Below are 27,854 nucleotides of genomic sequence, written 5' to 3'. Positions count from 1 at the left end.
CCACACAGCTACAAGCATACCTAATTACTGTACACCCCTAGAGAGTACAGAACAAGGTAAACAGTGAACAGTTAGGTATCATGTCTCAGAACAACATAGAACCTGTGCCAGGACATGTGGCATGCTCGGTACGATCGGGTCATGACAACGTAGCTATTCTGCATCATTCCTGTCCAATCACCAGTAAGTGTCATTGCGCCCCCACTGGGCAGTATTGCTCTGTTCCGATTTCTAAATCCCATGCCTTCAGGGCTACCGATACCGCAACGCGATGGCAGGATCCCAAAAGCAAGGAATCTAGAAATCGAACAGAGGCTATACTGTCAAGTTTTCCCAAAGGTAAGGATCGCTCAAGACGCTCGACTTGCTGATCATACAACAGGTCAACAGGATCACAGCTAGTCCCTAAGGCAGGGCCTAGCACAGGCTCTACATCACCCTGAGGCATGATCCCAAAGCTCTAATCAGTACTAACCTAGATACAAAGATAATGGGCCACCTGCCATGCACACAAGCTCAAAGTTATTTTATAATTAACACACAGTAACTTACCCACTGGAATAGGTAGCACTCAATGGAGGTCTCCTCCTGTTCAAGTGGCAGGATGATGGAGTGGTTGGTTGGTCCATTGTATGGTGGTACTCCACATAAAGAGAGAGAGAGAGGGATAGAATAGTCACAGAGTAGCCATGCTGCCATACACACAGCTACAAGCATATTTAAAGCGCAGCACTCATAGTAAGTGGGCGGGGCTATTCTTTGGGACAAAGGGCGACTCATTCATGAGACTACTATCATGCAGGCATGCATGATTTCCCTAATGATTAATTTTATATAAAATTAATGGCAAAAAATTAATACATTATTTTTATCATAATAATGGCAAAAATACAGTATTATTGTGTGTCAGTCTCTTAGTTGTCCTGCGAGTGTCCATAATTATTCAATCCATGGGCAAGGGAGGGCAGCAAATTGTATCATGTATAAATTGTAAAAATTGAAATAAAAATTGTGTAAATTGTATCATGCATAGTAGAGTCTGTCCCGGGTGGTGTGCTGTCCTAGCTGGTAGTAGGTAGGTCTTGTAGTGTGTTGGTTAGTTGGTGATGCTGGCTCTTAGTAGAACTTGCTGCTCCCTCCGACTAGGTGTGGGGACAAAGACACGAATGATGTGTGTACTGTACACAAAAACACAGCATGTACGACACAATGCATGGGTGGAGGTGTGGTCAAGAGGGTTACCATGTATGGGGGTGTGACCACATATCAGTACAGTGAGTGGGGGTGTGGCCCCATATATACAGGATGTGCAGGTACAATGTGTGGATAGAGGTGTGGTCTGCACTGTATAAAAATTAATGAAGTGATTCCGTATGACCAGGTGAAAAACATAAAACAACCAAACCGACAATAATACTAGACTATAGAATGAACTAAGAATGAACTAATTAAGAATAAGCTTAGCCTGCGTAAGCAAGTTGGAGGAAGAAGCTGAGCAGAACAGAAACCGATCCAAACAGTGGCATACATTAATTTAGTGTAATAATTATACAGAATAACTTCTCCTGCATTGGTCCATCAGAGCAGTGGGGCCATCATCAGATCATTCCCACCATGGGAGTCCTCTCTGTATAAACTTACAACACACTTCACACTTCATGTAATATAAATGGAAGACACTCCCACGCACCATGCAAAGCTATGGTTTCCTGGCATTGAAATGTGAACAACTATACAACATTTCTCGAGGGCTCAAATAACGAACTTTCCCGCTACACGCAGAGGTCAATGCATAAGTGGAGTTAACTACCTAATGCTGGTACAATAATAAAATACAATTTCTTAAGCCAAGAGTAGAAGAAATGTTTTAAACTGGCTAGTGATTCAAGGCAATTGCATCTGACCCAAAACAGAGAAGATCATCTAGTACTGTACAATAATTATTAGACTATACCTTGTGTGGCCGACTCCCTCTGTTTAGAGTAGCCTTTCCTGTCAGAAAATCACATACACTGCCTGCAGATTGAGTGATGAAGAAAGGGGAGCTCAAAATGCTACTCTACAGTCAATTACATTACGAAATGTACAAGCAACAGAATATTCGTACATGATACAGTAACTGGCCCTTTGGTGTCTATTATTGTGTGTCAGTCTCTTAGTTGTCCTGCGAGTGTCCATAATTATTCAATCCATTGGCGAGGGAGGGCAGCAAATTGTATCATGATCGTAATACAAAGGCGTATTACATGGTATAGTAGAGTCTGTCCCGGGTGGTGTGCTGTCCTAGCTGGTAGTAGGTAGGTCTTGTAGTGTGTTGGTTAGTTGGTGATGCTGGCTCTTAGTAGAACTTGCTGCTCCCTCCGACTAGGTGTGGGGATAAAGACACGGATGATGTGTGTACTGTACACAACACACATGTACGACACAATGCATGGGTGGAGGTGTGGTCAAGAGGGTTACCATGTATGGGGGTGTGACCACATATCAGTACAGTGAGTGGGGGTGTGGCCCCATATATACAGGATGTGCAGGTACAATGTGTGGATAGAGGTGTGGTCTGCACTGATAATAATGAAGTGATTCCGTATGACCAGGTGAAAAACATAAAACAACCAAACCGACAATAATACTAGACTATAGAATGAACTAAGAATGAACTAATTAAGAATAAGCTTAGCCTGCGTAAGCAAGTTGGAGGAAGAAGCTGAGCAGAACAGAAACCGATCCAAACAGTGGCATACATTAATTTAGTGTAATAATTATACAGAATAACTTCTCCTGCATTGGTCCATCAGAGCAGTGGAGCCATCATCAGATCATTGCCACCATGGGTCTGTACAAACTTACAACACACTTCACACTTCATGTAATTGCAAAGCTATGGTTTCCTGGCATTGAAATGAGAACAACTATACAACATTTCTCGAGGGCTCAAATAATGAACTTTCCCGCTACACAGTAGTAGAGGTCAATGCATAAGTGGAGTTAACTACCTAATGCTGGTACAATAATAAAATACAATTTCTTAAGCCAAGAGTAGAAGAAATGTTTTAAACTGGCTAGTGATTGAAGGCAATTGCATCTGACCCAAAACAGAGAAGATCATCTAAGTACCGTACAATAATTATTAGACTATACCTTGTGTGGCCGACTCCCTCTGTTTAGAGTAGCCTTTCCTGTCAGAAAATCACATACACTGCCTGCATTGAGTGATGAAGAAAGGGGAGCTACTCTACAGTCAATTACTGATAATGTTACGAAATGTACAAGCAACAGAATATTCGTACATGATACAGTAACTGGCCCTTTGGTGTCTATTATTGTGTGTCAGTCTCCTGCGAGTGTCCATAATTATTCAATCCATGGGCGAGGGAGGGCAGCAAATTGTATCATGATCGTAATACAAAGGCGTATTACATGGTATAGTAGAGTCTGTCCCGGGTGGTGTGCTGTCCTAGCTGGTGGTAGGTAGGTCTGTGTAGTGTGTTGGTTAGTTGGTGATGCTGGCTCTTAGTAGAACTTGCTGTCCCTCCGACTAGGTGTGGGGATAAAGACACGGATGATGTGTGTACTGTACACAGCATGTACGACACAATGCATGGGTTGGGGTGTGGTCAAGAGGGTTACCATGTATGGGGGTGTGACCACATATCAGTACAGTGAGTGGGGGTGTGGCCCCATATATACAGGATGTGCAGGTACAATGTGTGGATAGAGGTGTGGTCTGCACTGTATAAAAATTAATGAAGTGATTCCGTATGACCAGGTGAAAAACATAAAACAACCAAACCGACAATATACTAGACTATAGAATGAACTAAGAATGAACTAATTAAGAATAAGCTTAGCCTGCGTAAGCAAGTTGGAGGAAGAAGCTGAGCAGAACAGAAACCGATCCAAACAGTGGCATAATTATTTTAGTGTAATAATTATACAGAATAACTTCTCCTGCATTGGTCCATCAGAGCAGTGGAGCCATCATCAGATCATTGCCACCATGGGAGTCCTCTCTGTACAAACTTACAACACACTTCACACTTCATGTAATACAGTATAATTAAATGGAAGACACTCCCACACACCAGTATTTCACATGCAAAGCTGTGGTTTCCTGGCATTGAAATGTGAACAACTATACAACATTTCTCGAGGGCTCAAATAACAAACTTTCCCGCTACACGGTAGTAGAGGTAAGTGGAGTTAACTACCTAATGCTGGTACAATAATAAAATACAATTTCTTAAGCCCAGAGTAGAACTGGCTAGTGATTCAAGGCAATTGCATCTGACCCAAAACAGAGAAGATCATCTAAGTACTGTACAATAATTATTAGACTATACCTTGTGTGGCCGACTCCCTCTGTTTAGAGTAGCCTTTCCTGTCAGAAAATCACATACACTGCTGCAGATTGAGTGATGAAGCACAAGATGCTACTCTAGAGTCAATTACTGATAATGCTACGAAATGTACAAGCAACAGAATATTCATACATAATACAGAGGTGGGTCCACTCCACTCCATCCCCCGCCTACTCAGAGCCTATAGCAAATCCAGCATTCTATGTTGCACCATCCATACATCCATATAAATTCAGTACCCTATGAATACAGCAGATAATTGTATAGTGATGTATTATATAATCCTGTGCTCATTAAAGGGGCTGAATACCAGAGGAAGTAACAGATAGTACACTACATCACTATGCATGGGACAATACATAATTATTATACTAACCCTTTCCTGTCGTATCTTGTAGTGCTCTTATATATACGTACGTCAGCAGCCGATAAAAATTAAGAGTGGGGCGTCCCCCATAAAAGATGAAATGACAATAAAATTATGAGTGATTGAATGCTGAATCCTGTGCTGTGCAGCGTTGAGTAGTTATCTGTGAGTAAGACATGAGAGAACAATATAAGGACAGTATACACAAAGCTACTTTAACACAAGGCTGTCACTATATATAATATCCAACTAGATCTACCACGCTATAGCGCTCACCAAGTGACCTACGTACAAGGAGACAGCCGGCAGGGTACACCTCGTCTTGCTCTCTCTTTGTCCCGTGGCTGCAAATGACTGTCTCAAATCATAGCTAGCCAGCTCTGCATTTGATTGGTGACAATGTAAGGTTTCTTTAGCATTACCTTACTTGGTTCTGACTTGGTATGGGTGCATGGGAGACCATGCATCTGCAGTATCTTGCTCTCTCTTTGTCTCGTGGCTGCAAATGACATGTGCTCTACCAGATAGAGCACATGTCATTTGCAGCCACCTACCTTGGTACAACAAACGGATACCATGTATCCACCTAGCGTTCAAATAGAAAACATCCGGGGATGGCTATGCGAGAGCAGAGCAGAGCAGAGCAGTTCTCTTCAATTTCCACTTTGTCTCTAATTTAACGCCTACTAATTGAGCTATCTAACCAACGTGGGTGCGGTTTACCACACTATTTAGTGATATTGATGTTCCATCTTCTCCTCACTCAAAGAGCTGCTAAACGACTGCTTCTGCCTCTCTACACAAGCTCTAGGATGTCTGCTACACAAGGTATGGCTGTATAGATCTACACTACCACCATGACCAATGACCCACTACTTTGTTTAGGTGGTGCTAGTGCTAGTGGGCAAGAGGTTCTCAAGGTCTACAATAGCCTCACTCGTAGGAAGGTGTGTAGCAGTGTAATATGGGGAGATATTCACTCCTGTTTCCTCTATAGGAGGAGTTTGTTCCATTGTCTGGTCGTCGTGTCACGTGGTACAGTTGTGGACCTACTGTTTATGATGCTTCTCACATGGGCCATGCCAGGTATGCCCCCTACCACAGGCCACCCCCTGTGTGTACCCCCTCCCCTGTGTAGGTCTTACATAACCTTTGATATCTTAAGAAGAGTCATCTCCAACTATTTCAACTACGATGTATTCTATGTCATGAATATTACCGACGTGGATGATAAGATCATACGAAGAGGTCGCCGCAATCATCTCTTGGCACAATACACACCGTCATCTCTTGAGTCGCTGCGTGATGACCTCACTCAAGCTTTGGCTGCCTATAGCCTCAAAGTGGATACTGAGACTGATCCTGATAAGAAGAAGATGTTATCCAACACTCTGGTGGGTGCTTTATATCATACCGTGGCTTATATCGTACCATGGCTTGTATCATACCATGGCTTATATCATACCATGGCTTGTATCATACCATGGCTTGTATCATACCATGGCTTATATCATACCATGGCTTGTATCATACCATGGCTTGTATTGTCCTCATCTTGTGTAGGAAGCAGCCAGTGCGTGTCTAGTGGAGACTGACCAAGTAAGACAATTGTGGGTGGGTGGGTGTGTTGTACTGCCTTGACTAACAGGAGAAGATATTGACGCTGGCCAAAGACCCACTATCTGATTGGCTGGATACTAAGGTACACTCTCCACCCCCTCCACACTCCTCACACTCCTCACACCCACCCACACACACAGTATGGTGCAGGGATCACTGATCACGGCATATTCTCCACACTCAGTCGTCACTGGGAGGAGGGATTTCATGCTGACATGGCACAACTAAATGTACGTATTAATTATACGAATTTTATTGCTAAATTAAGTCTGCAGTGAATAATAAACCGCATTTAATGAAAAGTATACTAAGCAAGCTAGCCGTTTTTTCATCTGTATCTGACTCCAAACTTTCCATTCAACCTTAATAGTCATACTTGTATATAATTATACATCTTGGTGGACTTGTAGCAAATTCATTAGCACAATTTGCTACAAGTCCGCCAAGATTAGTTACCCAGAAAAATCTGAAAATGCTAAAATTACTACCCCTGTCTATAACCTTAATCAAGGTAGTACTATGCCAACTCGTTGTGTAACTATGACAACCAGGTGCTTCCCCCTGATGTGCTAACGAGAGTGAGTGAGTACGTCCCTGAAGTGATCACATATGTACACAAGATTATCACCAACGGCTTTGCTTACGAATCCAATGGTTCTGTGTACTTTGATGTGGCTAAGTTCAGTAGTTCTCCTGATCATCGTTATGCCAAGTTAGTCCCTGAAGCAGTTGGAGACTTGCGGGCCATTGCAGAGGGAGAAGGTAACCACCACCCACACACACACTAGCCCACTGACTCCACACACTAGCCCACACTAGCCCACACTAGCCCACTGACTCCACACACTAGCCCACACTAGCCCACCCCATAATATATATATATATACACTGACCAGTTTATACATGACTATAGGATCTCTTTATATCAGGTGTGCTAAGTGTGGACAAAGGATCTGAGAAACACTCACGAAATGATTTTGCCCTTTGGAAGGCAAGCAAATCAGGAGAGCCTAGTTGGGAGAGTCCGTGGGGTCCTGGGAGACCAGGCTGGCATATTGAGTGCTCTGTCATGGCTTGGTACGTCAGACTAGCTAGTTTCCTTCCACACTGATACTGGTAACTAGTTCCCTACCACACTGTTACTGTGTTACAGTGCTATCCTTGGAGAGGTGGCGGATATCCACACTGGAGGAGTGGATCTCAAGTTTCCTCACCACGACAACGAGATAGCTCAAGCTGAGGTAAGACTATCTACATCTAACCCAATCATTATATTTAGACATTCTGTCCAGGCTTGTTATGGCAGCGATAGTTGGATGACCTATTTCCTTCACTCTGGACATCTTACTATTGAGGGCTGTAAAATGAGCAAGTCTCTCAAGAACTTCATTACTATACAAGAAGCGCTGAGTATGTACAGTGCCAGTCAACTCAGACTAGCCTTCTTACTCCACTCATGGAGTGCTACACTCGACTATAGTCAGGGAACTATGAGAGAGGCCATGGCTTGGGAGAAACTATTCAATGTATGTGTACTCTAATATCCTCACCCCCCCCCCCCACACACACACACACACACACACACACCACTCACACACACTTACTGTGTGTAGGAGTTCTTCCTAAAGGTCAAGGACGCTGTACGGAGGTTGCCATGCCAACAAGGAGTGGAGAGCTACTCAAAGTTTGGAGAGCGAGAATTGATACTCAACAGAAAATTTCAGGACACCAAAACTTCCGTTCATGCTGCACTTTGTGGTCAGTCATAGACCCCCCACAGATATGATACTGTGTAGACCCCCCTCATAAATGCTGTATTATTGACCCCCACAGACTCTATTGATACTGTGTGTGCAATGAGGGAACTGCGGCAACTTGTGTCAGCCTCCAACATTTACTGCTCTCAGGGAAATCCCCCTCCCAATGTGCGACTCCTGCACACAGTGGCTACTTATATCACTGATATGCTCAAACTATTTGGAGTCATTTCCGAAGATTCTGATATCGGTTTTCCACTGGATAGCCAATCAGCTTCAAGCTCACAGGTAGTTATATGACATCTGTGTCCTGCTATCATCTTATTGCAGGAATTAGAACCACTTGTTTCACTGCTGGCAAATTTCCGAGAAAAAGTTCGAAATGTTGCTCTCCAGGAAAAGAGTGAGTAGGCGGTATTTGTTGTGTGTGTGTGTGTACTGACGTGTGTGTGTGTGTGTGTGTGTAGAGAGTGACCTGCTGAAACTCTGTGACAGTGTTCGTGATGTAGAGCTACCTGAATTAGGAGTGATTCTAGAGGATAAAGAAGGACATACGGTGGTCAAAGTTGTGGGCAAAGAGGCTGCTTTACGTGAGAGAGAGGCTTTACTCGAGGTGACTGCACGCACACACACACACACACACACACACACACACACACACACACACACACAACCACACACACACACACACACACACACACACACAACCACACACACTTGTGATTATTAGGCTCAAGCTGACAAGATTAGAATTAAAGCTCAACAGAAAGCCAAACAGGAGGCTGCTAAAGTAAGTGCTGTGTATATAGAGCTATAGTGTTATTGTGTGTGCAGGCTGCTCGTGATGCAGTCGCTGCTGTAGCTCCTGAGGACATGTTCCTGTCCATGACTGACAAGTACAGCATGTATGATGATCAAGGAGTCCCCACTCATGACACTAATGGCACACCATTGTCTGACTCTCAGAGAAAGAAGCTCAAGAAGCAATGGCAGACACAAGACAAGAAGTACAAAGACTATATAGCCAAGAAATAACAGAATTATGTACATACCAATTTTCCTCCAATATAACGTTAAACAAATTCATTTGACGTGCATGGGTCATGTTACATTAGAGAAGCTTCGGTCTGTGAACTCGCACCATTCTTCTTGTCGCCTCTGCTTCAGGAGATCGAGAGTAGCCAACCCACGTGGCCGTGGACTATATTGAAAAGACGAGAGATCGAAGACGCCCCTTATTCAATACTAGTAGCAAAGCCTCGCCAGTGCAAAGCCTATATATTGTGTGGAGTGGACCTTTTGTTGTGTAAAGGATTATCTATAGAAATGGCAGGACAAGTGAGTGGGTCCGGGTGTGGGTGTCCATGATCAAGACAATGATACAATGTACCTCATATACAAAAGATGGCTATAAAGCTGCTTTTAATTAGTGGGTGTACATGTCTCCTAATTTACAGGTAACCCTGAACCAACCTTCTGACATTCGAGACATAACAAGGATAGAGAGAATTGGAGCTCATTCTCATATCCGTGGTCTTGGGTTGGACGATGCACTGGAACCACGACCAGTAAGAGTGTCTCCATTGTGTGTGCTCATTGTGTGTGTGTGTGTGTGTGTGTGTGTGTGTGTGTGTGTGTGTGTGTGCGTGTGTGCTCATTGTGTGTGTGTGTGTGCGTGTGTGCTCATTGTGTGTGTGTGTGTGCGTGTGTGCTCATTGTGTGTGTGTGTGTGTGTGTGTGCTCATTGTGTGTGTGTGTGTGTGTAGGTATCTCAAGGCATGGTAGGGCAAGGTCCTGCTAGGAGAGCCGCTGGGATTGTACTAGAGATGGTCAAGGAAGGAAAGATTGCTGGTAGAGGTGTCCTTATAGCAGGACAGCCAGGGACTGGGAAGACTGCCATTGCTATGGGTACTAGTGTGTGTGTGTGTGTGTGTGTGTGTGTGTGTGTGTGTGTGTGTGTGTGTGCGTGCGTGCGTGCGTGCGTGCGTGCGTGCGTGCGTGCGTGCGTGCGTGTGATCATTGCTGATATATACAGGTATGGCACAAGCTCTTGGTGTGGACACACCATTCACTGCAATGGCTGGTAGTGAGATCTTCTCTCTAGAGATGGGCAAAACAGAGGCTCTGACTCAGTCCTTTAGGAAGTCCATAGGAGTGCGTATTAAGTGAGTGTGTGTGTGGTGTGTGTAGGCCTTCACTCTGTGGTTGTGTAGGGAGGAGACTGAAATTATTGAGGGAGAGGTGGTGGAAGTGACCATAGACAGACCCACAACTACTGCAGTGAGCACACACACACACACACACACACACACACACACACACACACACACACACACACACACACCACAACTACTGCAGTGAGTACACACACATAATACACCTATTACCCTAGTCTAATACAGGGTGCCAAAGTGGGCAAACTAACTCTCAAGACAACAGAGATGGAGACAGTGTATGACCTGGGTACTAAGATGATTGATTCTCTCACCAAAGAGAAAGTGACAGCTGGTGACATCATCACCATTGACAAGGCTACTGGTAGAATCTCACGACTGGGACGCTCATTCACTCGTGCCAGAGACTACGATGCAATGGGACCTCAGGTACACCACACACAGCACTGCCTAATGTGTTTAGTATACCCTCCCACACACAGACCAAGTTTGTACAGTGTCCGGAAGGAGAGTTACAGAAACGCAAGGAAGTGGTCCACACAGTGTCACTGCATGAAATTGATGTTATCAACAGCCGAAGTCAAGGATTCCTCGCCTTGTTCTCTGGTGACACAGGTGAGATAAAGTCAGAGGTTAGGGATCAGATCAACAGCAAGGTAGCAGAGTGGAGGGAAGAGGGGAAGGCAGAGATTGTACCAGGGGTAAGCTAATGGTGTCCTCTGTACACTGTGTGACTGTGTGTGTGCAGGTGCTGTTTATTGATGAGGTGCACATGTTAGACATCGAGTGTTTCTCATTCCTCAACCGAGCTCTAGAGAGTGACATGGCTCCCATTCTCATAATGGCTACCAACAGAGGCATCACTAAGTAACCTCTGATCTATCCATTATCTCATTATCCTACTCTTGCTATAGGATTCGTGGTACTGACTATATCAGTCCTCATGGTATACCTATTGACCTCCTGGATCGCCTCCTCATTATATCCACACAACCCTATTCTGAGAAGGATATCAAACAGATACTCACTATAAGGTGTGTTAATATCACCACCTCACATGACCTCATGATGATGATGATGGTGGTTGTAGGTGTGAGGAGGAAGATGTGGAGATGTCTGATGATGCAGTGGCTATTCTAACAAGGATTGGTATGGAGACATCACTGAGGTACTCTATCCAGCTCATTACTGCTGCTGCCCTCACTGCTAGGAAGAGAAAGGTAGGTGGTCCCGCCCCACCTTGTGCGTGTGTGTGTGTATACTCATCCCGCCCCCACCTTGTGTGTGTACATACTCATCCCGCCGTGTGTGTGTGTGTGTATACTCATCCCGCCCCCACCTTGTGTGTGTGTGTATACTCATCCCGCCCCCACTTTGTGTGTATAGGCTACAGAGGTCAATGTGGAGGACATCAAACGTGTCTACTCTCAGTTCTTAGATGAGCACAGATCTACTCAGTTTCTGCAAGAGTATCAAGATCAGTTCTTATTCTCCCAACCTCTCCCTCCTCAAGACAACATGGACACTGTCTAGACATACACTGATAACTAACTAACTCACTTATTATCCTTATCTTATCATATAATTATAGTTATCATATAATTATAGCGATAATTATTATATTAAACAGATTTAATTTGCATGGGATGAAAATATGGTGTACTTGCATGCTACAATGTACATGTAACAGTGATATCAAGAGTGCGTGTTATAGTGTTCATGGTTCTTGTAGAATGGTCCACTGCACATGAACCTCACTCATCTCAAACTCGTCTACTCTTGCCTCCTACACACACAGGGACACAACATGGAGTCAGCTATATATACACTGAGTGTACTTACCAACAATCCCCTCACACCATTCTCCAAGCTCTCCAGTTCTCTACTAGTCAAGAACACTTGTAACCAGAGACCATGAGCTACTATTGGACTAGCCTCACTGCACAACGCCCCCTCCACACCGCCCACCACCAGCGTCACTGCACACACATCACCAGTCATACTCTTGAAGGTGAAGTGGCGACCATGCTTCAGTCGACCCCTATAGATACACTAAAGGACACAAACACCATTATAATGATGCAATACCTTATGACAACTGGTATGAGCAACAACGCCTCTCTGCTTAGCTGAACTTTAACCTCCTCCATAGGCCGAGGTAACTGGGGGTCAGAGGTCATAGGAGGAGCGTTCCAAGAGACGAGAGCATTGACTCCACTAAGTAGTGACCCTTGTGAGGACACACCAGCATCCACCACCCCCTGTAGGGGGGCACTAATATGAGGGGGCACAGACACTGGGTGGGGGGTACCTTGGCTGGGGGGTCCACAGTGAATAGGGACTCTCCCCTACGCATGTCAGTGACTAGCAATGGACCACCAGTACTGTATGGAGCACAAACACCTTACACACTGTACACCATGTTCCTTAATATTGCATTAATTAGGGTAGTAGTGTGGTAATATTAAGGTAGTAGTGTGGAGTGTGTGTGTGTACTGACACTGTGTGTTGAGCCATGAGTGATAGGACTCCCAAACAGTTCCACCATTGTGCAGACTGGAGCTCTTCTTTATCAACACCCACACACTATATCAGAGCACAGTAAGTATGTACCGTATATGTTCTAATTAATTTTATCGGACAGCAAAAAATAATTATTTTTGAAATTGTCCGGATATATAATTGGAACAGATCTTTATAGAGCACGTGAAGTGTCTGGAATAATTAGAATAACAAGTAAGCAGATGCATGCGAGCTAGCTAAGTTTAATAGAACAGTGTGCGACTGAATAGTTGCACTATATAGCTAGCTAATCCCCTATCTTGCTGGCTATAAAGCTACGTTGCTTAAAGTATCAGAGTGTCCGCTGTATTAGAATAACAAAAAAAGTGTCCGATAAATTAGAAGATACAATAATTATGGTATGAGATACACTAGACACCCACTCACTTGAATGAATGTCAGCTGTCCATGATCAGTAGTGAGTGGGTGTAGTTGAGGGTCCTCACATAAGAGCAAGTGCTCTAGTCTCCCTTCCCCACCATCCAGAGCACTATGCCATGAGATGTGATCCCCTACACATAACACACTCTCACTAGAGGTCACGTAGCGCGCTATAGACTGGAGCAACTCTGCAGGCCAACTAGGAGGTGCCTCTTCATCACAGCATAGCCGGAAAGTCAACTCAAAACCAAATCCACTTAATCCTTCAATCTCCCTGCAAAAGTGAGATAATTATTGGACCAAATTCTGCAAATTGACTATAGTACATGTAGCTATTGTATTTACGTGTAACTGCGTTTGTCTCCATAAAGGTTTGATAGACCATAGCTGACATAGTGCCAATGTGGTGAAGGGGACCCAGTGTTCCGGTAGATGGAGATATAGTCCAGAGGGTCTGGGCCACCCAACCTACACACACACACATACAGCATGACCTTACAAAACCATAGAAATGCCAATTTTTCTTTTCTTTTTCTTTACTTTTTAGATACACACACACACATGGAGTGCTAGCTTACCAATACTTGAGGACGGCGGCTACTTGTACAGGGTCAGTCTGCTCTGGGTAGAGCTCCTTGCAGGCTGTGTGTATGGCAGAGATGCCTGCAGGGAGAGCCTTGTCTTCCATATCGCATCGCTAGCCTAGAGCCTAGCTGAGCCGCCACGCCCCCCTTTTCTGAAGGGGTGTGTTCGATACTACGCCCATGCTCTGAAAAGGGGCGAGACTTACAAAGTGATCACGTGATCCAATTATCACTTTGCCGAGACAATTAATTTTTATATCAACCAGTTCTACTGTCTAGCTAGCTCTGTGCCCTTGCTGGATAATGGCTGCTCGAGTATGTAACCTCGTTATCAAGTTCCTACTATTCTTGACCAACATTATTTTGTGGGTAAGTGTCACTGGAGGTAGTAAATCATCTATAGTGACTCTACTCCACTCTAGTTGCTGGGTGTGGTGATACTGGCCATAGGGATCTATGTGCAAGTGGAGACTGGTTTCAGTGATTTGAGTCTGGGTAGTGTTCTCACAAGTCCTGCCATTGTCCTCATCATTATTGGAGCTGTGCTATTTGTTGTTGGATTCTGCGGCTGTTTTGGTGCTCTCCTGGAGCTATTCCCACTCCTCCTAATAGTGAGCAGCTTATTAGTATTCACTAGTTGCCATCACCTTGTCCCTACAGTACGCCATTATACTCTCCATCATTCTCCTGGCTGAGGTTGGAGTTGTTGTGTATGCCTTTGTGCAGTCAAGGGAGGTGAGCTAACACTGTACGCGTGTGTGTGTGTGTTATTACATGTTGGTGCAGTTCTCTGCGACTTTTGAAAGTCTATTGGAGAACTACATTGTCAACTATTACAACGATGTCAATCTCAGGAACTTGGTTGACCGTATTCAAGGCCAGGTGAGCACAGAGTATAAGCCCCCATACCACCCCCTTGTATGTCCGCCCCCATACCACCCCCCTCGTATGTCCGCCCCTCCCTTTAGCTGTTGCTGTGCTGTGGAGTAACGGGTCCTAATGACTGGCAAGCCAATGCTTACTTCAATTGCTCCAGTCCAGCTTTCCAACGTTGCAGTGTACCATTCTCCTGTTGTGAGCTAGTGAGTCCTACACACACCATACCCCCTCACATGACTGCCCCCTCATATGCCCCCCCTAGACTGATGGTGAGGTCATCAACGTCCAGTGTGGATATGGAACTCTTGACACCTCTAATCCTGACTCTGTAAGTAACCCCCCCCCCCCCACACACACACACACTCCACACCTCACACAGATGTTGGGTATCTACCAGATTGGCTGCTTGTCTACTGTGGAAGGGCTTTTTTCCAACAACTTATATGTGGTAGGCGGTGTCGGTGTGGGTCTGCTTGTCTTCCAGATACTCAACATTTTATTGGCCTCTGGATTGGCTGTTGACGTGTATCGTGAGAATAAAGAGATCAAAGCTATCAAGAAACAAGACAAACAAGAGAAGAAAGCTCACAAGCAACGGGAGCAAGGAAAAGAGAAGGTGTAAACCAACCAATCGTTGGCTAGCAAACTCATCATCTTATACATGGATTTTTATGTCATTGACAGTACAGTAGTACAGAAAATTAGTTGACGTTTAATTGGAATGAAATATTGGATTTTGTTTACCATGGAAAAATTAACATCCGTACGTGTGGGGAAACCCCCTGGTAATGTTTAAACACTGGACCTAGTGCAGTGATGAGTATTCACAAGTCTCGAGTTAGCTACAATGAGGGGCATCTGTACGATGGCCAATGGAGCAAGGAGGGGAAGCGTGAAGGCAGAGGCCTCCTCTGTCTATCAGACGGTACTAAGTATTGTGGAGAGTTTGTTAACGGGTTCTATGCTGGTCACGGTGTGTTGAGTTTCCCTGATGGTTCGTTGTATGAGGGGAGCTTTGAACTGGGCAAATTCAGTGGACATGGACTGTACAAGAATAAAGATGGCGTTCTCTTTGAGGTAAACAATTTTATGTTCATGTGTAACTATGATTACCCATACGGGCCGTACCCAGGGTCAGTTTAAAGCAGGTGAATGTAATGGATATGCTCGGATCACCCTCCCTGATGGTAGTCATGGCAACCCAGCTTGTGAGGGTGTGTATCGTGGGAGTGTGTGTGAGCGGAGGTGTGATGCTAGTGTGGGTGTGACCAAAGCACAGCAAGCAGCTCTCACTGCCAGAACTATAGCATCATCTCTACCCAAGCAATAACTATTCTCATTGTACATTATAAGCAAGAATCAGCCTCATTTTAATAATTAATGTATTTCTCTAGATCTTAATGTTAGATCAACATAGTAATTAATTTTTATTAATGAATAAGTTCACAATGTTTTGCTAGCTAGCTAGCTAATAAGCTGGTGTGTCCTGTGCTATATAGATAACTCTGTGCTTTTCCACTAGTTGAATGTCTCTCTCCAGTTGTTTCATCTCTGCTTCCATGCGTTCCTTACGAGCTTTCTTAGGAGCTGTGTCTGCCACTACACTCAGTCCTTGGTAGCGATGATGGATCTCATCCCAGTTAGACTTAAGTCCAGCCAGCAAACTATCTCTCTCACTCACTCCAACTTGTTCCATCTGACCCTCACGTAAGCTCTCTACCACATAAGCATCATAGTCAGCCTGTGCTGCTTCCATCTCACGTCTACGTTGCTCCAAGTAACCAGGCACCTTCCCATACTCCTATATACACACATGATGACCTAACACATCAGCACACACTCCTACCCTCTTATTGATGTACTTAGGGACAAGGCCAGACTCCTCCAGCTGGTGTTTAGAGCCTGCCTCAGTGTCCACATATGTTGGAGCTGGCTTGCGGGGTACGGACAATATGTTATTGACTGCATTCGTGGCTATAAAGTTGCGAGTGCTTTTAGCTCCCATTTGAGGTCTCTCTGTATGTCCCGGCACTGGTGGCTTCCTCACATCAGAGAACTTGAAATCACTGTCTGCACGAGGGCAACAATGAGCAAACACACACACGCACACACACACAGAGTGGGTGGTGGTACATACTTCCTGTTAGCTGAGGCTCTTTGGAGTGCTTCTTGAGGAATGATTGTGGAGGATTGAGGCCCACTTTAGCAGGACCCTATATACAAGAGAGGGATAATGCCACACCTACTAACTCTATCAGAGCTCTTACCATTGTTTTAGAGGGCTGCTTGTTTCTCTTCTCCTCCGTCTTGACTCCAGGAGTGAACTTTGATTTGTGTCTATAAACAAGCTTGTAGCTATTCAGACCACACACACACACACACGATAGATAGCTTACCTTGGATTCTTCACTCTGGCTGGCGGGACTCGTGGGATGAGCTGGTAAATGCTCTCTCCAGTAGGAACGGACATGATTGTTTCTTTATATTCTTGTGTAGTGTGTGGTAGCCATGGAAACGATTAATTGAAGGTCAAAGTTCCTGGTTGTTTCTATATAGTGCACACCATTGTCCCATGTACATGTACGTACCTATAGTCGACCCTGTGCCATAGCGTAGCCATGGCCGTGAAGAGGAGAGCTACGCGGCCCGTCAAGACCTCCTCTAGGGCAGGGAGAGGCACAGACTCAGGAGGAGGTAGAGTAGGACAGCAGAGTGGAGCGATAGTGCTGTCAATAGGTGAGCCGTGCTCTCAATGCAGTATAGTAGCTATTAACCCATTCTCTCCATATACTATTATTAGCCGTGCTAGTGTGTGCCTGCCACTGGTGAGTGAGAGTGTGTGTGCTGTGTGTAGTGTGTGCTGACATGTGCACTACTACAGGTGGTACTTGTCAGCACTTCATGAGAATGACTTGTATTTCTCCCATCTCTCTACCCTCGAGCGTGAGCTCAGCTTTAGGACTGAAATGGTGAGACTGTTAGTACTGTACACTAAGCACACCGCCCACCACACACACACACACAGGGACTGTATTACTCGTACTACAAGACTGTGGTGAACGCCCACACACTCTCCTCAGGACTGGCATCTCTGATGAGAGACAATATCACAGAATATCCGTCCACCATCAACACTCTAGGCAGGTTCAACCTAGCCCCGGAAGTGAGTATCCCTCACACTGTGTGGGCGTTTGTGAGGGTGTGTGTGTGTGTGTGTAGGTGATACTGGGAGTCATGTTCCGAGGTGTGAGGTCCCTACTCTCTGTAACCAGTGTCAGTAGTGTGGAGTGCTTCACTATATCACGAGGACGTGGGCAGGCTCCAGTGGAGACATGCAATGGTGTGTGTGTGCTTGTGTGTGCTCTGTTCTCATTGCACTGCAGGTATTGGAGACCCTGTCTATTTCTATGTGCAGAGTGTGTTTGCTATCAATGGACTCCTACCTGCTATTCTATTCCTACTAGCAGTCACCATGAGGTACACCCCCCCCCCCCCCCCACACACACACACACACACACGTGTACACACACAGCGGCAGTGTGATGAGTGGATGTACGTGTCTACTCATGTTCCTGTACAACCACACTGAAGCCACTCGTGTTATGTGGACCCCTCCACTCAGAGAAAGCTTTGGTATTCCACTCATCTATCTCCAGCTACTGGCACTGTCAAGGAACATCAGGTACCTTCTTTATTGCCTCCACTAGTCTCTTCCTTTCTTGCCTCCCTCCAGATGCCCCTCCCCCCTCAATGCGGTGTTACTGGTGTTCTCAACAATGGCCAGTCTTACTAGTTGGCAGTTCACTCCATTAGCTCTAACTACACAAACTATGTGTCTGTGTGCACTGTGGTCTCTGTCACTACTAACCTCTACTAGGCTACTGGTCAATGTAGGGACTCTAGCAGTGAGTGGGTGTGTGTGTGTAGTGAGTGTGATGTGTGCAGGTGTAGGGACTCTAGCAGTGGATGGGTGTGGGTGTGTAGTGAGTGTGATGTGTGGATTGTGTGCAGGTGTCTTTGCTGGTCAGTTGCCTACTACAGTTTGGGAATACAGCGCTCCTTTCTTCCTTCCTTGCTGCCTCTTTATTAGCAGCAATGGTGAGTTACTCAACGTCATAATAATTGCTAACTGTGCACTTCTCTCTCTAGGTGACAGTGTGTGTTCGCTGGACCATCACACGTCACATGTCACGCCCACTCATTCAGATGCCCCGCCCACTCATCATGAGAGCCATCCTAGAGCTATTGCTAACAGTCGGACTAACACTGTCTATTAAACTACTTCTCAGCAAAGTTCTCAATAATGCAGACAATGTAAGTGCCCCCACACACACATACACTTATCACACATCCGCCCACACAGGCACACATTGGCACACTGCTGCTCTCCAAACTAACCTCCTACAAAGATTTCCACACTCAACTTTATCTCTGCTCTAAAGAATTTGACTATCTCCCTTTGACCTTTGCACTCAACACCACCTTGACGCTGCTACTGCCGATGGCCGTGGTAGTCATGGCAACAGGTTTATGGACCATACTAATAAAGTTTGTGTGTGTGTGTACATGTTCTAATAATCAGAACTATATTATAGGAAACAAGCGATGACCTTTGAACCTATCGACACAGTAAAAGTGTACCACATTCTCCAGTGCTTGTGGTTCGTTGTCATGGCAATGCTAATAATGCGGCTCAAGGTGTTCCTCACCCCTCAACTTGCACTTCTATCATCATTGGTTGCCAGTAGCAACAACACGGTGAGTATGGATGGCTATAGCTATTGGTCCTAAGAAACTTTGACCTGAGCATGTCATGTGATAGGCCTTGTCTAGAGCTACAGAATGCATCTCTTAGTAGTTTTGTTTTAGGGAAAGTTATGACCTCCCAAAAGTAGCTTGTGAAATTGTTCATCCTGAGTAGTTTGCGTTTTTTCCAAATCGGGTCTGTTTTCGTAGCTACATGTATGTTCGAGAGGCCATAACTTGTGTTGCGAGTGTCCAATTTCCGAAAAAATTATTTTGTTTAGTAGCACTTTGATAGGTTGACAATAATTATGGTGTGCTTAGATCAATAATTTATTTCGTGCCCAAATAGTCCATTTTCTGAAAAAAAGCGTGGGCTATAAGTGGGCGCTTTTTCCAAATCAGGCCTGTTTTCGTAGCTATGTTTGAGAGGCCATAACTTGTGTTGCGAGTGTCCGATTTCCGAAAAAATTATTTGTTTAGTAGTACTTTGATAGGTTGACAATATGGTGTGCTTAGATCAGTAATTTATTTCGTGCCCAAATAGTCCATTTTCTGAAAAAAAGCGTGGGTGCTTTTTCCAAATCAGGCCTGTTTTCGTAGCTATGTTCGAGAGGCCATAACTTGTGTTGCGAGTGTCCGATTTCCGAAAAAATTATTTTGTAGCACTTTGATAGGTTGACAATAATTATGGTGTGCTTAGATCAATAATTTATTTCGTGCCCAAATAGTCCATTTTCTGAAAAAAAGCGTGGTCTATAAGTGGGCGCTTTTTCCAAATTAGGCCTGTTTTCGTAGCTATGTTCGAGAGGCCATAACTTGTGTTGCGAGTCCGAAAAATTATTTTGTTTAGTAGCACTTTGATAGGTTGACAATATGGTGTGCTTAGATCAATAATTTATTTCGTGCCCAAATAGTCCATTTTCTGAAAAAAAGCGTGGGCTATAAGTGGGCGCTTTTTCCAAATCAGGCCTGTTTTCGTAGCTATGTTCGAGAGGCCATAACTTGTGTTGCGAGTGTCCGATTTCCGAAAAAATTATTTTGTTTAGTAGCACTTTGATAGGTTGACAATATGGTGTGCTTAGATCAATAATTTATTTCGTGCCCAAATAGTCCATTTTCTGAAAAAAAGCGTGGGCTATAAGTGGGCGCTTTTTCCAAATCAGGCCTGTTTTCGTAGCTATGTTCGAGAGGCCATAACTTGTGTTGCGAGTGTCCGATTTCCGAAAAAATTATTTTGTTTAGTAGCACTTTGATAGGTTGACAATATGGTGTGCTTAGATCAATAATTTATTTCGTGCACAAATAGTCCATTTTTCTGAAAAAAAGCATAAGTGGGCGCTTTTTCCAAATCAGGCCTGTTTTCGTAGCTATGTTCGAGAGGCCATAACTTGTGTTGCGAGTGTCCGATTTCCGAAAAAATTATTTTGTTTAGTAGCACTTTGATAGATTGACAATATGTTGTGCTTAGATCAATAATTTATTTCGTGCCCAAATAGTCCATTTTCTGAAAAAAAGTGTGGGCTATTATAAGTGGGCGCTTTTTCCAAATCAGGCCTGTTTTTGTAGCTAACTTTGAGAGGCCATAACTTGTGTTGCGAGTGTCCGATTTCCGAAAAGATTATTTTGTGAAGTAGCACTTTAATAGTTTGACAATTGGTGTGCTTAGATCAATAATTTATTTCGTGCCCAAATAGTCTATTTTCTGAAAAAAAGCGTGGGCTATATATAAGTGGGCGCTTTTTCCAAATCAGGCCTGTTTTTGTAGCTAACTTTGAGAGGCCATAACTTGTGTTGCGAGTGTCCGATTTCCGAAAAGATTATTTTGTGAAGTAGCACTTTAATAGGTTGACAATTGGTGTGCTTAGATCAATAATTTATTTCGTGCCCAAATAGTCTATTTTCTGAAAAAAAGCGTGGGCTATAAGTGGGCGCTTTTTCCAAATCAGGCCTGTTTTCGTAGCTATATTCGAGAGGCCATAACTTGTTGCGAGTGTCTGATTTCCGAAAAAATTATTTTGTTTAGTAGCACTTTGATAGGTTGACAATATGGTGTGCTTAGATCAATAATTTATTTCGTGCCCAAATAGTCCATTTTCTGAAAAAAAGCGTGGGCTATAAGTGGGCGCTTTTTCCAAATCAGGCCTGTTTTTGTAGCTAACTTTGAGAGGCCATAACTTGTGTTGCGAGTGTCCGATTTCCGAAAAGATTATTTTGTGAAGTAGCACTTTAATAGGTTGACAATTGGTGTGCTTAGTTCAATAATTTATTTCGTGCCCAAATAGTCCATTTTCTGAAAAAAAGCGTGGGCTATATATAAGTGGGCGTTTTTTCCAAATCAGGCCTGTTTTCGTAGCTATGTTCGAGAGGCCATAACTTGTGTTGCGAGTGTCCGATTTCCGAAAAAATTATTTTGTTTAGTAGCACTTTGATAGGTTGACAATATGGTGTGCTTAGATCAATAATTTATTTCGTGCCCAAATAGTCCATTTTCTGAAAAAAGCGTGGGCTATAAGTGGGCGCTTTTTCCAAATCAGGCCTGTTTTCGTAGCTATGTTCGAGAGGCCATAACTTGTGTTGCGAGTGTCCGATTTCCGAAAAGAATTTTGTTTAGTAGCACTTTGATAGGTTGACAATATGGTGTGCTTAGATCAATAATTTATTTCGTGCCCAAATAGTCCATTTTCTGAAAAAAGCGTGGGCTATATATAAGTGGGCGTTTTTTCCAAATCAGGCCTGTTTTCGTAGCTATGTTCGAGAGGCCATAACTTGTGTTGCGAGTGTCCAATTTCCGAAAAAATTATTTTGTTTAGTAGCACTTTGATAGGTTGACAATATGGTGTGCTTAGATCAATAATTTATTTCGTGCCCAAATAGTCAATTTTCTGAAAAAAAGCGTGGGCTATATATAAGTCGGCGCTTTTTCCAAATCAGGCCTGTTTTCGTAGCTATGTTCGAGAGGCCATAACTTGTGTTGCGAGTGTCCGATTTCCGAAAAAATTATTTTGTTTAGTAGCACTTTGATAGATTGACAATATGTTGTGCTTAGATCAATAATTTATTTCGTGCCCAAATAGTCCATTTTCTGAAAAAAAGTGTGGGCTATTATAAGTGGGCGCTTTTTCCAAATCAGGCCTGTTTTTGTAGCTAACTTTGAGAGGCCATAACTTGTGTTGCGAGTGTCCGATTTCCGAAAAGATTATTTTGTGAAGTAGCACTTTAATAGTTTGACAATTGGTGTGCTTAGATCAATAATTTATTTCGTGCCCAAATAGTCTATTTTCTGAAAAAAAGCGTGGGCTATATATAAGTGGGCGCTTTTTCCAAATCAGGCCTGTTTTTGTAGCTAACTTTGAGAGGCCATAACTTGTGTTGCGAGTGTCCGATTTCCGAAAAGATTATTTTGTGAAGTAGCACTTTAATAGGTTGACAATTGGTGTGCTTAGATCAATAATTTATTTCGTGCCCAAATAGTCTATTTTCTGAAAAAAAGCGTGGGCTATAAGTGGGCGCTTTTTCCAAATCAGGCCTGTTTTCGTAGCTATATTCGAGAGGCCATAACTTGTTGCGAGTGTCTGATTTCCGAAAAAATTATTTTGTTTAGTAGCACTTTGATAGGTTGACAATATGGTGTGCTTAGATCAATAATTTATTTCGTGCCCAAATAGTCCATTTTCTGAAAAAAAGCGTGGGCTATAAGTGGGCGCTTTTTCCAAATCAGGCCTGTTTTTGTAGCTAACTTTGAGAGGCCATAACTTGTGTTGCGAGTGTCCGATTTCCGAAAAGATTATTTTGTGAAGTAGCACTTTAATAGGTTGACAATTGGTGTGCTTAGTTCAATAATTTATTTCGTGCCCAAATAGTCCATTTTCTGAAAAAAAGCGTGGGCTATATATAAGTGGGCGTTTTTTCCAAATCAGGCCTGTTTTCGTAGCTATGTTCGAGAGGCCATAACTTGTGTTGCGAGTGTCCGATTTCCGAAAAAATTATTTTGTTTAGTAGCACTTTGATAGGTTGACAATATGGTGTGCTTAGATCAATAATTTATTTCGTGCCCAAATAGTCCATTTTCTGAAAAAAGCGTGGGCTATAAGTGGGCGCTTTTTCCAAATCAGGCCTGTTTTCGTAGCTATGTTCGAGAGGCCATAACTTGTGTTGCGAGTGTCCGATTTCCGAAAAGAATTTTGTTTAGTAGCACTTTGATAGGTTGACAATATGGTGTGCTTAGATCAATAATTTATTTCGTGCCCAAATAGTCAATTTTCTGAAAAAAAGCGTGGGCTATATATAAGTCGGCGCTTTTTCCAAATCAGGCCTGTTTTCGTAGCTATGTTCGAGAGGCCATAACTTGTGTTGCGAGTGTCCGATTTCCGAAAAAATTATTTTGTTTAGTAGCACTTTGATAGGTTGACAATATGTTTTGCTTAGATCAATAATTTATTTCGTGCCCAAATAGTCCATTTTCTGAAAAAAAGCGTGGGCTATAAGTGGGCGCTTTTTCCAAATCAGGCCTGTTTTTGTAGCTAACTTTGAGAGGCCATAACTTGTGTTGCGAGTGTCCGATTTCCGAAAAGATTATTTTGTGAAGTAGCACTTTAATAGGTTGACAATTGGTGTGCTTAGTTCAATAATTTATTTCGTGCCCAAATAGTCCATTTTCTGAAAAAAAGCGTGGGCTATATATAAGTGGGCGTTTTTTCCAAATCAGGCCTGTTTTCGTAGCTATGTTCGAGAGGCCATAACTTGTGTTGCGAGTGTCCGATTTCCGAAAAAATTATTTTGTTTAGTAGCACTTTGATAGGTTGACAATATGGTGTGCTTAGATCAATAATTTATTTCGTGCCCAAATAGTCCATTTTCTGAAAAAAAGCGTGGGCTATAAGTGGGCGCTTTTTCCAAATCAGGCCTGTTTTTGTAGCTAACTTTGAGAGGCCATAACTTGTGTTGCGAGTGTCCGATTTCCGAAAAAATTATTTTGTTTAGTAGCACTTTGATAGGTTGACAATATGGTGTGCTTAGATCAATAATTTATTTCGTGCCCAAATAGTCCATTTTCTGAAAAAAAGCGTGGGCTATAAGTGGGCGCTTTTTCCAAATCAGGCCTATTTTTGTAGCTAACTTTGAGAGGCCATAACTTGTGTTGCGAGTGTCCGATTTCCGAAAAAATTATTTTGTTTAGTAGCACTTTGATAGGTTGACAATATGGTGTGCTTAGATCAATAATTTATTTCGTGCCCAAATAGTCCATTTTCTGAAAAAAGCGTGGGCTATAAGTGGGCGCTTTTTCCAAATCAGGCCTGTTTTCGTAGCTATGTTCGAGAGGCCATAACTTGTGTTGCGAGTGTCCGATTTCCGAAAAAATTTTGTTTAGTAGCACTTTGATAGGTTGACAATATGGTGTGCTTAGATCAATAATTTATTTCGTGCCCAAATAGTCCATTTTCTGAAAAAAGCGTGGGCTATATATAAGTGGGCGTTTTTTCCAAATCAGGCCTGTTTTCGTAGCTATGTTCGAGAGGCCATAACTTGTGTTGCGAGTGTCCGATTTCCGAAAAAATTATTTTGTTTAGTAGCACTTTGATAGGTTGACAATATGGTGTGCTTAGATCAATAATTTATTTCGTGCCCAAATAGTCCATTTTCTGAAAAAAGCGTGGGCTACATGTATAAGTGGGCGCTTTTTCCAAATCAGGCCTGTTTTCGTAGCTATGTTCGAGAGGCCATAACTTGTGTTGCGAGTGTCTGATTCCCGATAAAATTATTTTGTTTAGTAGCACTTTGATAGGTAGCCTCGATTCCAGGCCGCTCTTCCTCAAAGAGAGGGCCTGGTATCGACTGTTTGCGCATCGAGAGGCCATAACTTGTGTTGCGAATGTCCAATTTCCCAAACAATTATTGCATTTTGTTGTACTTTAATAGTGCTACAGTATAGTAGGTCTAGAGGTACTGAATGATTATCTCGTGTTTTAGGTGAAGAGGCAGTGGGTGTGGCTGTTCTTATTGTGTGCTTCCATCTCTGGAGTGTACAATGTGTACAATGAAATGGTGAGGTATCCTATTAGCAGCATTATCATCACCATCTCTTTATTGCAGAGTGTTGTGGGAGAGTTCAACAATCCATCCCAAGAAGAGCTTGTTACCTGGGTGAATACATCAACCAATCAGAATGCAGTGTTTGCCGGAGCTATGCCTACCATGGCAACCATCAAGCTAGTAACGGGGCGTCCTATAGTGAATCATCCCCACTATGAGAATGAAAGATTGCGGTGAGTCTAAAGTTCGTAACGTTGTGTGCTTTATTATTGACCTCTTACAGAGCGCGTACTAAGTTAGTGTACAGTGTGTACAGTCGTCAGCCCCCCTCTCTTGTGGCAGCCAGTTTACGCTCGCTGGCAGTTAGTCATGTGATAGTGGAGGGGGTGTGGTGTCACAAGGCGTACAAAGATGGCTGCTCATTCGGTGAGGTCTGGGACTCTGAGGACCCTAGCAACCGTCACCGTCCTCTGTTCTGTGATCTGATTGGTCAGGAGATAGATGGATTTAAAACTGTTTTCAGGAACAATGACTACACTGTATTAGAGATAGCTTGAGCATTCAACAATCAATTTCTATTTTTGTACAAACTTTTACAAAATGTACAAAATTTGTTCTGCAAAAAAAATTATAATGTGGACAGAAAATAAAACGATAAATGCCATAAGTATTCTAGTATTATATTATTCTACAGTGTCTTTTGTTCTGATGATTGTGTTTCTGTCTTGTTGTTTATTGCCTCCCGAGGATCGGCAATTCCTTCTTCTTTCTTGAAGAACTCGTCATCACTGCTATCATCACTTTCACCTTTGACCTCTAGTATCGGCTCCACCACGGTAGTGGGTGGGGCTAGTCGACCCGCAGGTGCACTCTGTACCCAATGACCTTATGGTAGAGACTTTAATATAATAGCTCTTACCTGTCGTATTGGTCTCATTGGAGGGGCTCCCCCTATGAACATGGGGGTGGGTGCAAGGTGAAGAGGTGTGCCTAGACCACCTCCCCTCCCCATTGGAGTGACTTGAGAGCGTGGTCTAGCCAACACTAGCGGCGGTGGTCTCCCTCTCTGGCTCATGGACAATGGACCCCCCTCTGGTGATAGGGGAGAGAAACTTGGTACCTGTTTGATAGTTGGTAGTACGCCACCGCGACCATCAGGGACTCCAGACAGTTCACCAGCTACAGACAATATGAGTGAGTAGCTATTAGCACACATGCAGTCTCACCATGAGAGAAGCGTCCACTGACTGACACTTTGCGATCTGTTAGTTGCTTCCTAAGTCGCTCATTCTCCTGTTGGAGTGAGTGGACGGTCGACTTATTCTTACCACTCACACAGCAACAGAGGTAGCGTTGAAATGCTTCGTTATTGAACTTCCACAGAAGACCACACACCAACACAAACACTACACGCATGCATATATGAGGATAGGGACTGGAAGTGTGACTAGGTATTTAATATGTGAGAGCATAATTAATTTGACTAGGTATGTGTGTTGAAAGCAATACAGCATGAATTGCACTTACCTAGAGCCACAGTCAATGCAATCACCACAACCACCACCGCCACTATAATCTCAGTAGAGACACCTTCTTGTGGTGCTGCTGTAGGCTCCTGCCCAGCACAGTAATCTCCATCAATCAATGATTGCACACAAGCTGCAAGGAGACTCTATACACACACACTGTGTGTTAGTGCATGGCTCACTGTTAATCTTGCAGAGGTAGGGCAGATTGGAGGTACTGCACGGATGGTTGTGGACCACCCACTGGCTAGAGCTAGTGAACTTGACACAGTCTAAATGATTAGCATTGCTGATACTCGCAGTATTGCCCATCCAGTTCGTGTATATTGTAGCCACACTAAGATTAGTCCACCTGCCATACACGTACACACAGTGACACACAAGTCATGTAGTACAAGACTCACCTGAATGTCCCCTCTGTCTCTAGATCGTTAAGTCCTATCCAAAACTCTACAGCACCTCTCCCCACAAAATAGTTGGTGTTGATTCGATCATTTTCCTCAGAGCTCTGTATGTACACCATTGACCCACCTTCACGTACGCACGTTCTGTTGGCTGTAATGTAATCTGTACGTGTCTGCACATAACGATAGCAGCACTGGCCATCAGTAGACATCTCGTAATCTCTAACAGGACAGATGACTGCATGCAAGAGGGGGGGGGGAGGGTTAGAATATCACCTACTAGCATACAGGTTACAACACTCACCAACTTGGCCCAGTGCTGCGCTGCTCAATGCTGCAGCAGACACCAGAAGACACCTCCATAAAGTAGCCATGTTGCACTCCATTCAATTTGGGGGAGGGGCTCATAATTATTGTGTTTTGGTTGCTTAGTACAAAGCCATGAATAAGAGAGTTAGAGGAAATG

At 43.6% G+C, this 27,854-nt stretch overlaps 8 protein-coding genes and 1 long non-coding RNA gene across 17 annotated transcripts; 5 read left to right on the top strand and 4 right to left on the bottom strand.

The window, feature by feature from the left end:
- Positions 1-824: 824 nt before the first annotated feature.
- Positions 825-5,271, bottom strand: LOC135347758 (uncharacterized). 9 transcript variants are annotated; one of them, XR_010398539.1, is made up of 6 exons: positions 5,153-5,258; positions 5,002-5,105; positions 4,735-4,888; positions 4,491-4,598; positions 4,341-4,401; positions 825-3,535 (listed from the first exon to the last, which is right to left on the bottom strand). It is a non-coding gene; the product is annotated as an uncharacterized LOC135347758 (long non-coding RNA). The 9 variants fall into 9 exon arrangements; XR_010398541.1 differs by lacking the exon at positions 4,491-4,598 and having other exon boundaries at positions 5,153-5,261; XR_010398536.1 differs by having other exon boundaries at positions 4,341-4,598; positions 5,153-5,256.
- Positions 5,272-5,364: 93 nt separating this feature from the next.
- Positions 5,365-9,184, top strand: LOC135347742 (cysteine--tRNA ligase, cytoplasmic-like). The gene is made up of 17 exons (XM_064545773.1): positions 5,365-5,553; positions 5,611-5,672; positions 5,723-5,811; positions 5,864-6,119; positions 6,289-6,324; positions 6,374-6,427; positions 6,486-6,575; positions 6,897-7,107; positions 7,275-7,422; positions 7,499-7,586; positions 7,638-7,871; positions 7,959-8,103; positions 8,179-8,390; positions 8,433-8,505; positions 8,570-8,715; positions 8,833-8,892; positions 8,937-9,184. Exons 1-17 carry the CDS (start codon positions 5,469-5,471, stop codon positions 9,135-9,137), a joined length of 2,190 nt encoding a protein of 729 aa, XP_064401843.1. The 5' UTR covers positions 5,365-5,468; the 3' UTR covers positions 9,138-9,184.
- Positions 9,185-9,250: 66 nt separating this feature from the next.
- On the top strand, positions 9,251-11,905 carry LOC135347747 (ruvB-like 2). The gene is made up of 11 exons (XM_064545779.1): positions 9,251-9,440; positions 9,560-9,670; positions 9,869-10,010; positions 10,138-10,267; positions 10,316-10,382; positions 10,505-10,705; positions 10,759-10,977; positions 11,025-11,143; positions 11,191-11,310; positions 11,367-11,496; positions 11,663-11,905. The coding sequence occupies exons 1-11, from the start codon at positions 9,429-9,431 to the stop codon at positions 11,807-11,809; spliced, it is 1,398 nt and encodes a 465-aa protein (XP_064401849.1). The 5' UTR covers positions 9,251-9,428; the 3' UTR covers positions 11,810-11,905.
- Positions 11,891-13,943, bottom strand: LOC135347750 (suppressor of fused homolog). Its single transcript, XM_064545782.1, has 8 exons — positions 13,798-13,943; positions 13,565-13,687; positions 13,226-13,493; positions 12,777-12,862; positions 12,588-12,660; positions 12,365-12,537; positions 12,119-12,317; positions 11,891-12,062 (listed from the first exon to the last, which is right to left on the bottom strand). Exons 1-8 carry the CDS (start codon positions 13,905-13,907, stop codon positions 11,994-11,996), a joined length of 1,101 nt encoding a protein of 366 aa, XP_064401852.1. The 5' UTR covers positions 13,908-13,943; the 3' UTR covers positions 11,891-11,993.
- A 78-nt stretch (positions 13,944-14,021) lies between these two features.
- LOC135347751 (tetraspanin-33-like) lies at positions 14,022-15,425 on the top strand. Its single transcript, XM_064545783.1, has 7 exons — positions 14,022-14,172; positions 14,226-14,414; positions 14,464-14,538; positions 14,590-14,685; positions 14,772-14,885; positions 14,945-15,010; positions 15,062-15,425. Exons 1-7 carry the CDS (start codon positions 14,107-14,109, stop codon positions 15,302-15,304), a joined length of 849 nt encoding a protein of 282 aa, XP_064401853.1. The 5' UTR covers positions 14,022-14,106; the 3' UTR covers positions 15,305-15,425.
- A 72-nt stretch (positions 15,426-15,497) lies between these two features.
- Positions 15,498-16,075, top strand: LOC135347755 (MORN repeat-containing protein 4-like). The gene is made up of 2 exons (XM_064545787.1): positions 15,498-15,759; positions 15,815-16,075. Exons 1-2 carry the CDS (start codon positions 15,499-15,501, stop codon positions 16,010-16,012), a joined length of 459 nt encoding a protein of 152 aa, XP_064401857.1. The 5' UTR covers position 15,498; the 3' UTR covers positions 16,013-16,075.
- Positions 16,042-17,210, bottom strand: LOC135347752 (enkurin-like). The gene is made up of 5 exons (XM_064545784.1): positions 17,079-17,210; positions 16,950-17,019; positions 16,820-16,895; positions 16,529-16,752; positions 16,042-16,483 (listed from the first exon to the last, which is right to left on the bottom strand). Exons 1-5 carry the CDS (start codon positions 17,150-17,152, stop codon positions 16,151-16,153), a joined length of 777 nt encoding a protein of 258 aa, XP_064401854.1. The 5' UTR covers positions 17,153-17,210; the 3' UTR covers positions 16,042-16,150.
- On the top strand, positions 17,208-26,110 carry LOC135347744 (protein C-mannosyl-transferase DPY19L1-like). The gene is made up of 15 exons (XM_064545775.1): positions 17,208-17,418; positions 17,483-17,507; positions 17,564-17,651; positions 17,708-17,845; positions 17,902-18,022; positions 18,066-18,159; positions 18,215-18,364; positions 18,416-18,587; positions 18,694-18,780; positions 18,832-18,996; positions 19,046-19,230; positions 19,278-19,440; positions 25,396-25,470; positions 25,519-25,691; positions 25,742-26,110. Exons 1-15 carry the CDS (start codon positions 17,301-17,303, stop codon positions 26,013-26,015), a joined length of 2,028 nt encoding a protein of 675 aa, XP_064401845.1. The 5' UTR covers positions 17,208-17,300; the 3' UTR covers positions 26,016-26,110.
- On the bottom strand, positions 26,012-27,850 carry LOC135347748 (uncharacterized). Its single transcript, XM_064545780.1, has 7 exons — positions 27,693-27,850; positions 27,389-27,626; positions 27,167-27,336; positions 26,986-27,117; positions 26,685-26,864; positions 26,378-26,637; positions 26,012-26,329 (listed from the first exon to the last, which is right to left on the bottom strand). The coding sequence occupies exons 1-7, from the start codon at positions 27,772-27,774 to the stop codon at positions 26,147-26,149; spliced, it is 1,245 nt and encodes a 414-aa protein (XP_064401850.1). The 5' UTR covers positions 27,775-27,850; the 3' UTR covers positions 26,012-26,146.
- Positions 27,851-27,854: the final 4 nt, after the last annotated feature.

The sequence above is a fragment of the Halichondria panicea genome, chromosome 14 (genome assembly GCF_963675165.1).
Source record: "Halichondria panicea chromosome 14, odHalPani1.1, whole genome shotgun sequence".
In the NCBI taxonomy this organism is placed as follows: domain Eukaryota; kingdom Metazoa; phylum Porifera; class Demospongiae; order Suberitida; family Halichondriidae; genus Halichondria; species Halichondria panicea.
Note: the sequence above shows the minus strand (reverse complement) of the source record. Positions and strands in the feature narration are given on the sequence as shown.

Bases quoted from the DNA above. Each gene is read 5' to 3' on its own strand.
- LOC135347750 (XM_064545782.1), bottom strand. From the start codon at position 13,907: ATGGAAGACAAGGCTCTCCCTGCAGGCATCTCTGCCATACACACAGCC. The intron at 13,494-13,564 runs GTAAATACAATA...TCACTTTTGCAG, and splicing joins GGAGACAAACGCAGTTACAC to GGAGATTGAAGGATTAAGTG. The intron at 12,318-12,364 runs GTATTGCATCAT...GTGTATCTATAG, and splicing joins CTCATACCAGTTGTCATAAG to GGGTCGACTGAAGCATGGTC.
- LOC135347747 (XM_064545779.1), top strand. The intron at 10,268-10,315 runs GTGAGTGTGTGT...GTGGTTGTGTAG, and splicing joins TCCATAGGAGTGCGTATTAA to GGAGGAGACTGAAATTATTG. The intron at 10,978-11,024 runs GTAAGCTAATGG...GTGTGTGTGCAG, and splicing joins AGGCAGAGATTGTACCAGGG to GTGCTGTTTATTGATGAGGT.
- LOC135347751 (XM_064545783.1), top strand. From the start codon at position 14,107: ATGGCTGCTCGAGTATGTAACCTCGTTATCAAGTTCCTACTATTCTTG. The intron at 14,539-14,589 runs GTGAGCTAACAC...ATGTTGGTGCAG, and splicing joins CCTTTGTGCAGTCAAGGGAG to TTCTCTGCGACTTTTGAAAG. The intron at 14,686-14,771 runs GTGAGCACAGAG...CCCTCCCTTTAG, and splicing joins TTGACCGTATTCAAGGCCAG to CTGTTGCTGTGCTGTGGAGT.
- LOC135347748 (XM_064545780.1), bottom strand. From the start codon at position 27,774: ATGGAGTGCAACATGGCTACTTTATGGAGGTGTCTTCTGGTGTCTGCT. The intron at 27,337-27,388 runs GTGAGTCTTGTA...CGTGTATGGCAG, and splicing joins GAGACAGAGGGGACATTCAG to GTGGACTAATCTTAGTGTGG. The intron at 26,865-26,985 runs GTAAGTGCAATT...GCATGCGTGTAG, and splicing joins TGCATTGACTGTGGCTCTAG to TGTTTGTGTTGGTGTGTGGT.
- LOC135347752 (XM_064545784.1), bottom strand. From the start codon at position 17,152: ATGTCCGTTCCTACTGGAGAGAGCATTTACCAGCTCATCCCACGAGTC. The intron at 17,020-17,078 runs GTAAGCTATCTA...GCTTGTTTATAG, and splicing joins GCCAGAGTGAAGAATCCAAG to ACACAAATCAAAGTTCACTC. The intron at 16,896-16,949 runs GTAAGAGCTCTG...TCTTGTATATAG, and splicing joins AGCAGCCCTCTAAAACAATG to GGTCCTGCTAAAGTGGGCCT.
- LOC135347742 (XM_064545773.1), top strand. From the start codon at position 5,469: ATGTTCCATCTTCTCCTCACTCAAAGAGCTGCTAAACGACTGCTTCTG. The intron at 5,812-5,863 runs GTATGCCCCCTA...TCCCCTGTGTAG, and splicing joins TCTCACATGGGCCATGCCAG to GTCTTACATAACCTTTGATA. The intron at 8,506-8,569 runs GTGAGTAGGCGG...GTGTGTGTGTAG, and splicing joins TGTTGCTCTCCAGGAAAAGA to AGAGTGACCTGCTGAAACTC.
- LOC135347744 (XM_064545775.1), top strand. From the start codon at position 17,301: ATGGCCGTGAAGAGGAGAGCTACGCGGCCCGTCAAGACCTCCTCTAGG. The intron at 17,652-17,707 runs GTGAGACTGTTA...ACACACACACAG, and splicing joins TCAGCTTTAGGACTGAAATG to GGACTGTATTACTCGTACTA. The intron at 18,365-18,415 runs GTACCTTCTTTA...GCCTCCCTCCAG, and splicing joins GCACTGTCAAGGAACATCAG to ATGCCCCTCCCCCCTCAATG.
- LOC135347755 (XM_064545787.1), top strand. From the start codon at position 15,499: ATGAGTATTCACAAGTCTCGAGTTAGCTACAATGAGGGGCATCTGTAC. The intron at 15,760-15,814 runs GTAAACAATTTT...GGCCGTACCCAG, and splicing joins AAGATGGCGTTCTCTTTGAG to GGTCAGTTTAAAGCAGGTGA.